At 41.1% G+C, this 13097-nt stretch overlaps 1 protein-coding gene across 3 annotated transcripts in view; it reads left to right on the top strand.

Annotated features, from left to right (window-relative positions):
- Positions 1 to 2950: 2950 nt before the first annotated feature.
- Positions 2951 to 13097, top strand: part of LOC130932122 (potassium voltage-gated channel subfamily C member 1-like) — a 119526-nt gene continuing 109379 nt past the window's right edge. For all 3 annotated transcript variants that reach the window (XM_057861537.1, XM_057861535.1, XM_057861536.1), the window contains exon 1: positions 2951 to 3607. In XM_057861537.1, the coding sequence (XP_057717520.1) occupies positions 3065 to 3607 (543 nt within the window). In that variant the 5' untranslated portion in view covers positions 2951 to 3064. The remainder of the gene's footprint in view (positions 3608 to 13097) is intronic.

The following is a 13097-nucleotide window of genomic DNA, read 5'->3' on the forward strand; positions in this document are numbered from 1 at the left end:
TTGCCCTCCTCTAATTTTTTGGGGAAAATTATATGAAAAGCAAATGAACGTCTAAGTTGCTAGTCACATAATCTGCTCGAAAAATAATTTTGACCCATTATAAAAATATATTTTTTTGTTCATTTCATGCATTTGTGTTGCACCTTTATTGCTTTACAACTTTGATATATGTAGAGGAAAGTCAATTACATGCAATGAAACTTTTCGGCCACCGGGGGGGCTACCCCCCCGCCCCCCCTTAGAATCCGCTTATGGTGGCGGGCCGATCGTCATTTCCTCTTTCGTTGCAGAAGACGACAAGTGGACAAACAAGGCTATTATCAACATGGCAAACTGAGTTAGTGTAGTTAGGCTTTCAATGTATTTCTTGTTGTTTGTGTTTCTTCTCTTTCTTCTCTTGTGTTTCTTTTCTTCTGTTCCCCCATAACCCCTTCCTGTTCGCTGTTTTGTTATAATAAATGAGGTTGAATGATCACAAAGGGATTATGTCAGACTCTCAATGTGAAACATTAAAACTGTTCAGACTATCCGGGCATTTAGACTTCCATTCTCCGTGTCAAACAGCTGAACAGGACAGGTTAAAAAAAGAAACAAAAAACAAAAACAAAAACAAAAAAAACATGGCAAACTGGAGATAGCTAAATTAAACTGAAAACATAATGAAATTTAATTGCTATTGGATCATAGAGCTGAGGAAGAGAGGCCATCGTGCATCTTTGGAAATGTGTGGTTTATTTTGTTGCTGATGCTGACCAAAAAATGAAGTAATCTCTGGGTTATAAAATCGCACCAGCCGCCCTCCCCATACATTGATCGCCGAGTGGACAAGTCTGTGAAAGTGTCCTACCCGCGTCATTCCTGGAATATCTCTCCATGTGTGAAAGCAGTGATGGGTAAATCCTGTGTCACCTTACAAGGGAATTTACTGGGATTTAGGTCTGAAAGGTGCTTATGTGGAATAGTTTTGACACTCCTGATTTATACTAATGCTTCATCGTAGCTCCCAGCTAAGGTACATGCACATGAAAAATGTCCATAGCGGTTTACTACATTCCCCCGAGGTAATAAAGCAGCTTTTTCCCCCCCTTAGCGATAGTACAACTTTAATATCGTAGTCCCCCCTCCCTTTATTTGGCCCTTATACACCTTCGTATTAATAAGCTAAACACATTAAGAGGTCCTTGAATGTTGACTATATGTTTGTATGTTATTCACCAGATGTTAAAGGTGTGCGCATGGTTGCACACCTGCAAATGAGCCCAAAAAGTATTTGATTTTTTTTCTTTTCTTTTTAACATGTCCTTTTCAGCTGCTTGACATGGAGAATGGAGACCTGAGTGTCCGATTGGTCAGAACAGTTTTAATGTATCACATGGGATTATGACATACATCAATTGTGATCATTTAGCGTATCTTGTTTATTAGGAAAAAGCAGCGAACGGGAAGGGGTTATGGGGGAACAGAAGAAAAGAGGGAGAGACAGGAAAAGCACAAACAACAACAAGCAATACATTAAACGCCTACTCTAACTATGAATATGTTGGTGCTATCAATAGCTAGTTGTTTACTAGCCGCCACAGCCCAACCCTCCTCCTGCAGCACAGCAAAGGTGCCATCGTCACCCCCCCGGGATCCATGGTGGTCTCCCTGGCCACCCGTGCCCCCGTCGATCGGCCTTCAGGAATGGAACAAGGGGACGCAAAAAGTATTTGATTTGATCTCCTGTGCTCTGTAATCGGAGCCCCTGCAGTGTAGTCTGTCAACACATTTAAGCCAAACAGTCACAAGTAGAATCTTCCACACTTTCTTTATTATTTCTACAATGTTTTATGAATGTTTATGATGTTAAAGAAAAAAATTCTCTTGCACATATTTATTCTTGTGCCCCTTCAGCTGGTTTGATAGGATTAATAAATGTAACATTTTTAGCAAATACTGTGTTTTGGTTATTGTATTGTTATTGTATAAGTATACTTCATGCAGTGTATTTTGTGGGTCAATTGTAAATGTTTTTTTTTTTTGTGATTTTATTTTTAAAAATTTTATTTTTAATGGGGGGGGGGGGGGGGTGGCAAAGCGTCTTGTCACCCCGTTCACCATGAAAGCTAGAAACACCACTGCACATTTTTGTGTTTGCTAGAATGTATCTTAGCTGATTTTGCCCAGTAATAATAATTCCTTTCATCCATCCATCCATCCATCCATCCATCCATCCATCCATCCATCCATCCATCCATCCATCCATCCATCCATCCATCCATCCATCCATCCATCCATCCATCCATCCATCCATCCATCATATTTAGTTTTTTTTTTCTTTTTAATTTTTATAGCGTCTCCCTGGCACAAATTCCAGTCCCATTCTTAACATAACCACACTGCTTTGTATAGGATTTTTCTGGATTTCTCCTACTGTATGTCATGTCACTAAACTGTATTACCTGAGAACAAATTATTATTATTATTATTATTATTATTATTATTATTATTATTACTACTATTATTTTGCAAAATTTGGATGTTGTTAACATTTTTTTTTAAAAATTAAAAATAATTGTTAACAGCTACTCAAAGAACGTGGTGAACCTGGACAATTGTATTCAAAAAATACGTTGCTGCGTTTTGGATTTTTAGGTTTGTAAAATTCTTAGTTAAATCCAAAAACATTCAATTGCTGAATCACAGCTCAATGATTAATTCATAAAATTGTGCTTGTAGATGGCATAAAAAGGAAAATACCGTTCACTCCTCATCTTGGACAATCTGAGAGTAAAACGCAATACGCATTCCATCACATCAGACGGTTAGCCAAGTTTGGTTTGATTCATAAAAACGGCTTCCGTTTTGTATCCCACTACATCTCTGTCAGCCTCCCAGCATCAGACTCCTCCTTCACTACTCTCTCTCTCCCCCTCCTCCGGATCTCCGCGACACCTTGCAAGGATGCATTTCCCGAACGTTAACACACAAGGGGGTCGGCGGTGATCGGAAGCGGGTATTGACGGAATCCGCATCGCATCACCACCACTCGGGCGCGCCGTCCAAAGAATGCCCGATCGCAGCCATGACTTGCTCGGCGTCAGATAGCGAGAAAATCGTGATCAACTGCGGCGGGATCCGCCACGAGACCTATCGGAGCACCCTGAAAACGCTGCCAGGGACGCGCTTGTCCTGGCTAACGGAGCCCGACGCCTACAGTAACTTTGACTACGACCCTAAGTCTGACGAGTTCTTCTTTGACCGCCACCCGGCTACTTTCGCCTTCATCCTCAACTATTACCGCACCGGCAAACTTCATTGTCCTAACGATGTCTGCGGGCCGCTCTTCGAGGAGGAACTCGCATTCTGGGGCATCGATGAGACGGACGTGGAGGCGTGCTGTTGGATGAACTATCGGCAGCACCGAGACGCCGAGGAAGCTCTTGACAGCTTCGAAACCCCGGAACCCGACGCACCCGAGGAAGACCCGGCTCTCACCGGGGGAGCGGACGGTGACCTGAAGCGGCTGTGCATGCAGGAGGACGGTCGCAGGGCGACCTGGTGGGAAGTGTGGCAGCCCAAGATGTGGGCGCTCTTTGAGGACCCCTACTCATCGAAATACGCTCGGGTGAGTGAGTGGCCCGTTCCGTGCGTGCACGTTCCTCTGCACTGCTCACTCTAGTGCTGCCATTGCGCAGCACTGCGGGAAAAGTTGATACAAACCTGCAATGGCAAGGACGGCAGGTTCACTACACTACACATACTGTATTTGCACTTGGGAAAGTTGACACAAGAAAAGTACAATAGCACCCTTCAAAGTATATAAATATGGCACGTACAGTATACCACCAGAGACTGCAGTTTGATGTAATGTATTGTTCTGTCACCAAAATCCCTCAATGGCACTTATGTTGACCGGGTGCAGTAACGTTTCCACAGTAATACTGTACTGTAAATGCATCCACACTTTAAATTCAGCACGCATAAGTTTTAATGCTGCGTACAAAAACGCTCAGTCTCGTTCTGTACTTTTTATGGTTTTAACCCCTTGATGCCAAGATAAAAAAAAAAACAAAAAAAAAAACATATGTTAGGAGTTTATATTTTTTTCCTTTCAAGTAGATGCTAAATCAAATTGAGAAAGCTCATTAAAATATACCATTAGGTAAGCAATAATGATAATAAAGCAAAAAATAAGTAAAAGAAGAAATAATGATAATCTTAAACACATACAATTTTAGGCATCTATTGGGGGGGAAATCATTTAAAGCTTCTTTGATCTGGTATTTGGGTAGAATAGTCATCAAGGGTCTTAGTGTCTGTTGTTAGTCTTTGCTGACAAATCTGCATTTAACACTCCATCTCCTGCACACACTGCTGATGTGCAGTTCCCAAATTGGCCCTTGAAATTGCAAAATTCATCCATTTGGAACGTTGCCTAATACACTTCTAAATTTGAAACAACATTACAGGCAGACAGCGGCTGTTTAAATTTCTGTCCCTTGAAGTGTCCCTGTCGTTGATTGGTGACCACTCCAGTAGAGGTGGGAATCTTTGGGCACCTAACGATTCGATTACGATTCAGAGGCTACGATTCGATTATAAATCGATTATTGATGACACCCACTATCCCCCCAAGCTATTAGCTGCTTTCAATGTTTCGTACATTAGTTACAAAAAATGTACAAAAAGCCTCTCAGACTTAAATAAGCGACTATTTCAGTATCAAGTTAACAGTTCAAAACAGTAAATTAAATACTCAAAACCCCATTCTGTATCAGCAGCTTTAAACTACATTCAATTAATTTAATGTTGTGAATCAACCGTTAAAGTTGTTAAAATTGCTCCTGTTATTCCATAATTTCCCTTCTGTCTAATTTCAACATGTGAAAGTTTTAAAACTGTTTTAAAGATAAGTCAAGATTTTGCCGATTTAGGAGTATTTTGGATAAAAAGTTATTTAGGTTCGCTTGGAAGTTTCGCTACAACAGCCTTCTACGGAAGTCTCCTGCTTTAAGATGGCAGCCGTTAACTAACGCCGGCAAGTCTGTCATTTCGTATCTAGTTTACAATACATGCGCTGCTAACGCCGTCGAGTCTGTCATTTTGCATCTAGTTCTATATACATATGATATCTATTATCTAACGTAGCATGATGGGGACTTAGTTTGTAACGGCTGTTGGCAGGTATTATTATATTTTTATTTAGCGGCCTGAGTTGAGCCAGAGCCGTGAGTTGAGCATTGTCCTTGCCCGGGTAATGACAAGCATGATATTTACTCTCGGGACGCGATGCCCTCCGTTCCTCACTGCGTCCCGAAGACCGCATTGGCTGTGTTTTAGTTCCGCTTTGCTTGACATATTTCAATAATCGGAATTTGGATGTTTGTGAATCGTTCTCGAATCTTCCACGGCCGAATCGCAGATAATCTAAGAATCGGAAATTTCGCACACCTCTACAGTCCAGGGTGTATTCTGACTTAATTGGCAAGGTGATATGAATGTATGCAGTTGCAAACACTATTCTCGTCTGTCTTTGAGAAACTATCACTTGATTGTGAACCGCAGTCCCGATAGCATATTTTTGCACCTGAGTCCAAGTCACCAGATTTTGAGAATCTGCCGAGTCCTGCTCAGATATCGAAAAAATATTTTTTTTTCTAAGTTCCATACATGGTACTGTCCCAGGTGCCCCCTTCATAATGTCAAATATTTTTAAACAAGTCTGACGTAGAAAAATGCTTGTCTTTGTTAAATCCTTCATTGAGTCCACTGAAATCCACTCACGCTTTGACACTCACGCTGCTGAGAACAGCCTCTCACTTACACAATGAATTGCCACAGCACACTTACGCAAGTTTAACAATGACTGACACATTTGTGCCTTTGATCGTAGAGCCACCAAGCTTCTCTGGCAAGATCAAAGCTACAAACCTGTCAATCATCATTAACTTTAAGTATCAAATGCAAGCTGGGTAGTTTGGCTGCACTGCTTAGCAGGAGGGAGGGTGAGAGGCTGTGGCGCTTTACGAGCATGAAGCAGAAAAACATAAATATATATTTTTAATTAAAAGCCAGATCCTTTTCACCCGATTCCAAACCTCTGAAAAATGGCGCGAGCCGCTCGATTCCCGATCACATGATGGGATCTGGATGTCCCTATTTATACAGCGTACTCGTGAAAACACAGGTGACATTTTCATAAAGTTTCATTTTCCTCAAAGAATTGACAGACATTTATGAAAGGCTTTTAATCAATACGTCATTTTAACTGAAAAAAATGTAAAGTTATGAATTCAAATACATTTTGGTGAAGACAAACATAATTTAGACAAGATTAATGCAAGTGGCCAGATTACACGAAGTTCCTGCACAAAAAAGTTTTTGAATTCAAGTTGTAGTCTTAAGCCTGAGTTATACTTCCGCGTCAGACCTACGCCGTCAAGGAAGAATCGAGTTACGACCCTACGCCGTAGCCTGACACGCACCTCTCGATTTTTGTAACCTTCGCGTCGCGTAGACGCGTATGACGTAGCGAAAACGGACTGTGATTGGTCCGCTCAGACTGTTGTTTCCGGTTTACCGCGAAAACACCGCCATTGTACAATAGAATCAAACATTGTTTTCTACACGCAAAAATGGACCAAGCTGACGGGAGTATCACCGAAGAGCAAGTCTCGTCAAGAAATTATTATTGTGATTGCCAAATGGCAAGGTTGGCGATCGAAAAAATAAATAAATGGAAGAACCACCGAGACGTGGGTGGTCGGAATCGAGTGGCCACACGAAGCGGTGACCCAGTCGGCCAAAAACTGCCAACTTTTTATCACTTTATGTCGTATTTTTGGTTGGTGCACTTCATCATTTACTGTGTACATATGTTTCAAGTATATGAAGAATAAAGCACAGATTTGGTGTCAAAAGAGTTGTTTTGATCTTTAATTTTCAATAACAGACAGTTCACACACACAATACATCATCACTGATTGAGAGTGCCTCGGTGCTTTTTATGATAACCTTAAAATCAAGCCTCCCAACGCAGTTTGGGAAGTTCCCTAGACGCCAGAAATCTGCTATGGCTTCCCACTGGCTGGTTGTAGGACACGGCAAACAAATCAGGCTGGAGGGCTTTGCAGACCTTGAACGCAGTGCTCGACGCCAGTTTGAAGCTAGCCGCCACAGCTAGCTCTCTCCACCCGAGTCTAAAACTCTCTGTGCGGCATCAAAAGTCGGCCAGACCGTCCGAAACCGTCTTCTGCGTCGCCTGCCCGTCAACATTTGTATGTTCCATATTTATTCAGTGTTGATGAGCAGAATATTTACTTTCAAGGGTTCCATCTTGCATTGTTTATTTTTCTCCGACTAGCGGAAGTAAACAAGCATGCCCCAAAACCGTACAAACATAACGCCACGTCCCTCTAGTGGCTTGGCGGTGAATTACAGAGCAACGCGTTCCCTCACCGCAGAACTATCGAATGTCGAATGACGCCGTAGTCGCTACGCCGTCACCGCAACGCAGGAGTATAACTCAGGCTTTAGTTGGCAGTATTACCAAGGCAATATTTACTTGCTTGTTGACACGTCTCTACAACATCGCGTGGACATCCGGGACAGCGCCTCTGGATTGGCAGACCAGGATTCTCATTTAACGCTCTTATAAAAGTTCAACTTAGAAAGTCCTTGTTTTACATCTCCTAAAATTTAGTCTGCAATGCATTAAATGTTCCTAATCCGATTTCTCGATAATTTGAACTAACTAATAGATAGATGAATCCATTACTTAAACAAACAATAGCTGCAGCCCTAATTTAGACGTCATGTTAAATTATACAAATTAAAATGTATATATAAATCTTCTTTAAAAAATCTTATTTGCAAGGTGTGGCGGCTTTTATTTGGGTGTGGCGGTGTGCCGCCTCCTATTATATGTAGGGGAAACCCTGGGCTCCGATGGTGGGGCCATCTCCGGCAAAACTCCACACCTCAATTGCTGAGATGGCTGACCGGAGCTGTGGCTGCAGGGTGATCGGTTGTGTCGTGGTGGCAATCACAAACCCGTAGTGGACACCGGCGTAAAGGGATGCTGTTAAGCTAAGAAGACTCCGGAGGTAGATGATGGGTAGTGGCTGGGCAAGCGGCATGTGGCTTTAGTGGTCGCTAAGGCAAAATCCTGGGCATTGGTGGAGTTTGGCGGGGCCATGAGAAGAAATTTTTATTCACTATCCGGTGTCTCACACAGTGCACCACAAACATTGTATCATGTGGGGATGTGACATTGTTGATATTGCCATGAGATGTTGATATTCGGTGGGCTGATTACTTTAAAGCCCTGCTCAAGTCCACTATTAGCTATATGGAGCTAAAGATGATGGATTTTGTGTAGAAATAATTATTGTTCTTGGTATTTTATTTCAAGTATTTATATAATTGCCATGTTATTAGATAATTAATGATTGGAAACTGCTATATAGCAGCGTAGAGATTTGAAGTGGAATGTTGTAAATGAAAAAAGGTCTGAGCTGGTTTGGTTTACACATCGTGATTTTAAGTATGTACACTATCACCCTTTTTCTTAGCAAAACACATTGTTTAATTTTGGAGTCAATCGATAGCTGTTTTCAGACATAAAGCCACGTCAATTATTTGAGACTGTAGTGCTTATATGAAAGTTATGAATTAAAGGGCATGCTCGGAAACGCTAGGTAGTATTAGGAAGGAAGACACAACAACACAACAAATGCTATTTGATAAACTAGATCTTTTCTGATACAGAATGTTAATATGTGTAAAATATCTGGTGGCAGATGTGGGATGACTCCAGTTCTGAATTTTAGTTTGATTGGTTAATTCAAGCACTGAAGATGAATGAATGAATGCATTCAGTCATGTGTATTTGTACAACAGTGTTCCACTTTTTAATTTTCATCACTCTTCATAAAAGGATTTCAATTTGTTTGTCAATTTAATTGCACTGTTAGTCACAAAAGTCACAGGGTGTGCAGACTTTTCTTTGGAGTCACTGTAAAAGAATGAAAATTGCTGTGATCTGCTGTGCCCCAATATAAATTTCACGGGTAAAAAAAAAATATATATATATATTTTGGACTTCATAGCATAACAGCATAATTGAAAGAATGTGCCTATTTAATGTGGTCGTATTACTCTATTCACTCCGTATACACAATCTACACGTCTCCTTGATATGGTAATTTATGCATGTAACTTTGACTATGATAGGCATATGAGTTGACACTTCCGTGTAGCACCTTCGGGAGATATGCTGCATTCATGTATGGCTGGAGATATGAGTTCCCAAGTTGGAAAATCATTCTGATGTGTTGTAAAGTCAATAAAAACATGATTGCTACATAGAATAGTAGCCTCTTTTAATGCTCCAACGATGAGTGACTGTTTGGAGCTATTTATAGACACCAGGTAATAAAGAATCATTTTTTTTTTTTTCAATTACTGCAACAACACGTGAATGCAGCATCAATATCGGTGCATGTGCTAAACTGCCAATCACACAGTCAACGGTACAAATGCCATCTTCCCACCTGCATTACAGGTTAGTGCCAGATAGACTGTCCATCCTTGCTATTTGTTTTCACCTCTGTGTTGAGGTTTGCTTGGTCACCTACTGTATTCCCATGAATTGTGTATTTAAATGGTACAAATTTACCCTTTACTTATCAAGCAGTTAACTGAGGTAAACTACTCTGGTCGCAAATTGAAGTAGCAGATTAGCTGCCCTCTTTTCAATTAAATGCGATTTGTGTGAGAGACTGTCACTCAAAATATTGTGTTAATATGATATGTGGTATTTGAACTGCATCAACACTGATGCTGATATAACCGCTAACCATTTTGTATGTGTGATTATCATCATTTCCAGCTGTATTACAAGCATTTTATCTGTTACTGCAGTCCCTGTAGTGTAGTCTTTAACAAGATGTATTATTATTATTATTATTTTATTTCTATTTGACTCAGACAGCATTACTCTTGCCAATGGATATTAGAAAGTTATTTGGTATCAGCAAGGATAAAACAGCAAGGAGGAATGAGAGATGTAAGCTAGGTAACCTACCTAGGAAACATAAGCCATTTTAGGTCACAACCTACCAGTTGAGAAACACTGATTACGGTAATTGCATAACAGTTACAGTGATATACCCCCATATCTGTCCAGACAAAGTAGAGCAGCAAAGTGTCGGTGGAGGAGAAGGAGAGATGAAAGTAGATGAGCACAGGTGAATTGACTATCAAGAAGGGATGTCACAATTTTGATTTTGAATAATGATGGCTGATTGTTTTTGTTTTTACAGAAACATGTATTTTGGTTTGGTTATACTGTTTCTATTTTAAAGCGCCATTTCAGATTTTTTATGATAGATATGTGCTAAAGATTTTTTTGCTCACTCGCCAGCGCCCCACTGTGCCCCAGTATCGTATATACAAGTTTCCTGAGCGACATTTTCTGCTATGGACTTCCAGTTTAGACAGAACAACATGAAGGCAGATGATGTAGGCAGTGTGTAAACAAAGTTAAACTGCAAAACCAAACCAGAGGAACCCACAGAATTTTCAAAAATGGATTCAGCACGGCGTAGATGAGACTACGTGACTTTCTGTGCGTACATGGTTGTGTCTCCTGGAAGCACCCATATAATGGTTGGGATTTTTGATCAGCAACCAGCTGCTACAAAAGCTCCAATGAGGATCTAACTCACCATACGCCTTAAATCGAAACCAGCAGCTGACAATAAGTTAAGGATGTGGTTTGCTGCTTTAAACGTAAAGGATCCAATTGAAAGATTATATGTCCTTTATCACTTCGTTGATCGCTCGTGGACAAAATTCTAAGAGTCTGTGCAGCATGTGTTAACATGAGGTGAGATTGATACGCCAGCCACCTGAGTGACCAAAATGAGGTGAAATTACAAATTAGTGACGGGATCTGTCGTTCACTTGAGTAAACGAATCCATTCCGGTTCGTTCAGTAAAAGGATTCGTTCAAACAAATCGTTCAACGAATCGTTCGCCCCCCTCGTTTCCCTCCCCGCCCAAACGAATCGTTCGGTTACTGAACGGGAAGTGACGTTGCCGAACGAATCACCAAAGACCGCTTCGCAGTATAACTGAACGGGAAGTGACATTGCTTGGTCCCTCCCTCTCTTGCACACAGGCACCGCTCGTCGTAGTTTCAGAAATGAGTGACAGGCGGTATTATTCAGCTTTCACAGACAGCCTCGTCTCCCTCCCTCCCGCTGCTGCAAAAGCGAGGGAGAACTTCCGCGTCGTCTGTCCTAGTTCTATGGGCTCAAAGTCATGGCTCGTGCTTGCATTTCGATTTAGGACACGGTTAAACATTTTCCTTTTGTGGGGGGAGTAGGGGTTTGGGGTCGGGGGCGCACGGACTTTCTTTAGCATGTTCTTGATCACATATACAATGCTGCCGGTACCAGCCAACGCAGCATGCTTGCTGTCACGAAAATAAAAATAAATCGAAAGTTTAATTTCTAAATATGGAACGACCAACACGTCATATTTACCTCTCGCTCTGTTGTATTTTTGTTTTTATGCTCATCACTATTATTTTAGGTCACTATTGTTAAAACTGAAGTGTAAATAGCTAGTTGTCAAATGTGCTGCTCTGAAATAAAAACAATACTACATTTTGATATTCGACAGTTTAATTGCAAATCAGTATTAAGATGATCGTATTAAATTTTTGCACTGGTATTAACAAATAAAATAATCCGGTCAGCTCCCCTGTCGCCCCCTCATCTCAGATCGTCAAATGCTGACGAGAAATACTTGTTTGCTCTTTACGATATTGCCTTTCTACTCTCATTAGTCTGTTAAGAAAAATGTAGACATATTGCGACATCTCCCGTGTCCGCGTGCGTTGTTTTTGAGTAGCACATGATCGACGGATGGACATAATTTGTCAAATCAACCAACACCCGACACGCTGACACGAAAAAAAAAAATAAAACAGTCGGAAAAAATTTACATGTATATACAGTTTCATTGCAAATCAGTATTATGGTGATAATACTAAATATTTTTTCTGTGCGCATATGAGGTAAATATCGCTGCCATGAAGCCTCCATATAGTGACAGTTCTCTGCCCCCTTCACTGCCGTGAGTGCCGTCACGCGACCGCAGCTCACTTTTGCTTGCCTCGTAGTTACCCTTTTTTTTTTTTTTTTAGCTACCCATGTTTTAACTACTGTAAATTTGATAGTATGTTGTCAGTCATAGGTAGTCCCGAGTCTGTTGAGAAAAGTAGTACACTAAACCATGCTCGCTAGATTTGTGTGGTGTTTTGTCTGTTTGAGCAGCATTTGATAGGCTCCACATTAACAAATATGTGACAAAGTCATTTCCTTCCATTTTTTGACTCGTTCACCGCATTACTGGAAAGTCAAGTTAGCAGCAAGCTAGGTCAGGAACCGGAGCCTCCGGAGGACCGAGTCACTGAACGGGAAGTGACATAACTCAGTCTTGCCCCCTTGCGTGCACGCTGGCTGCTTATTGGCTACACGTGGAAGTGAGTGACAGACGCCCTGATTCTGTTTCCGCTCCCTCCCCTGCCCGCGATGAGGCTGGCGTCTGATTGGTCGTGTGTGATGTCAGAAGACGCTGCCGCTTGCTCAACGCCCTCCCACGCAGCGAACAAGCCCTAACTTCATAGAACGAATCAGTGCAGATGGTGATTAGTTCGGTCTCGTTCACCCAAACAATTCGTTCAAAAAGACCGAATCGTTCGCGACCGATACAACACTATTACAAATAATATGACCGTTGTCGAATGCAGAAGTGCTGTAACGGATTTTGTTGTTACAAGGACATCATACATGGTATTTTTCACCTGGTTATAGTTACGGCATTATGAGGTCATCACCCATGTGAATCCATATGTGCATCCATATAAGCACAAGCAGTACGTATGTCTTTTTTATTGCAAATATTGATCACAATAAAACTTTTGGATAACATAATTGTATTTCTTATTTGATTGATAACAATTTGTGCATATGGAAAACAGGTCAATGAATCACAATTTATAAAATTATTATACAAATATTAATGTAGGTGGAGCATAGCCT

Source organism: Corythoichthys intestinalis, chromosome 16 (assembly GCF_030265065.1).
Source record: "Corythoichthys intestinalis isolate RoL2023-P3 chromosome 16, ASM3026506v1, whole genome shotgun sequence".
In the NCBI taxonomy this organism is placed as follows: Eukaryota; Metazoa; Chordata; class Actinopteri; order Syngnathiformes; family Syngnathidae; genus Corythoichthys; species Corythoichthys intestinalis.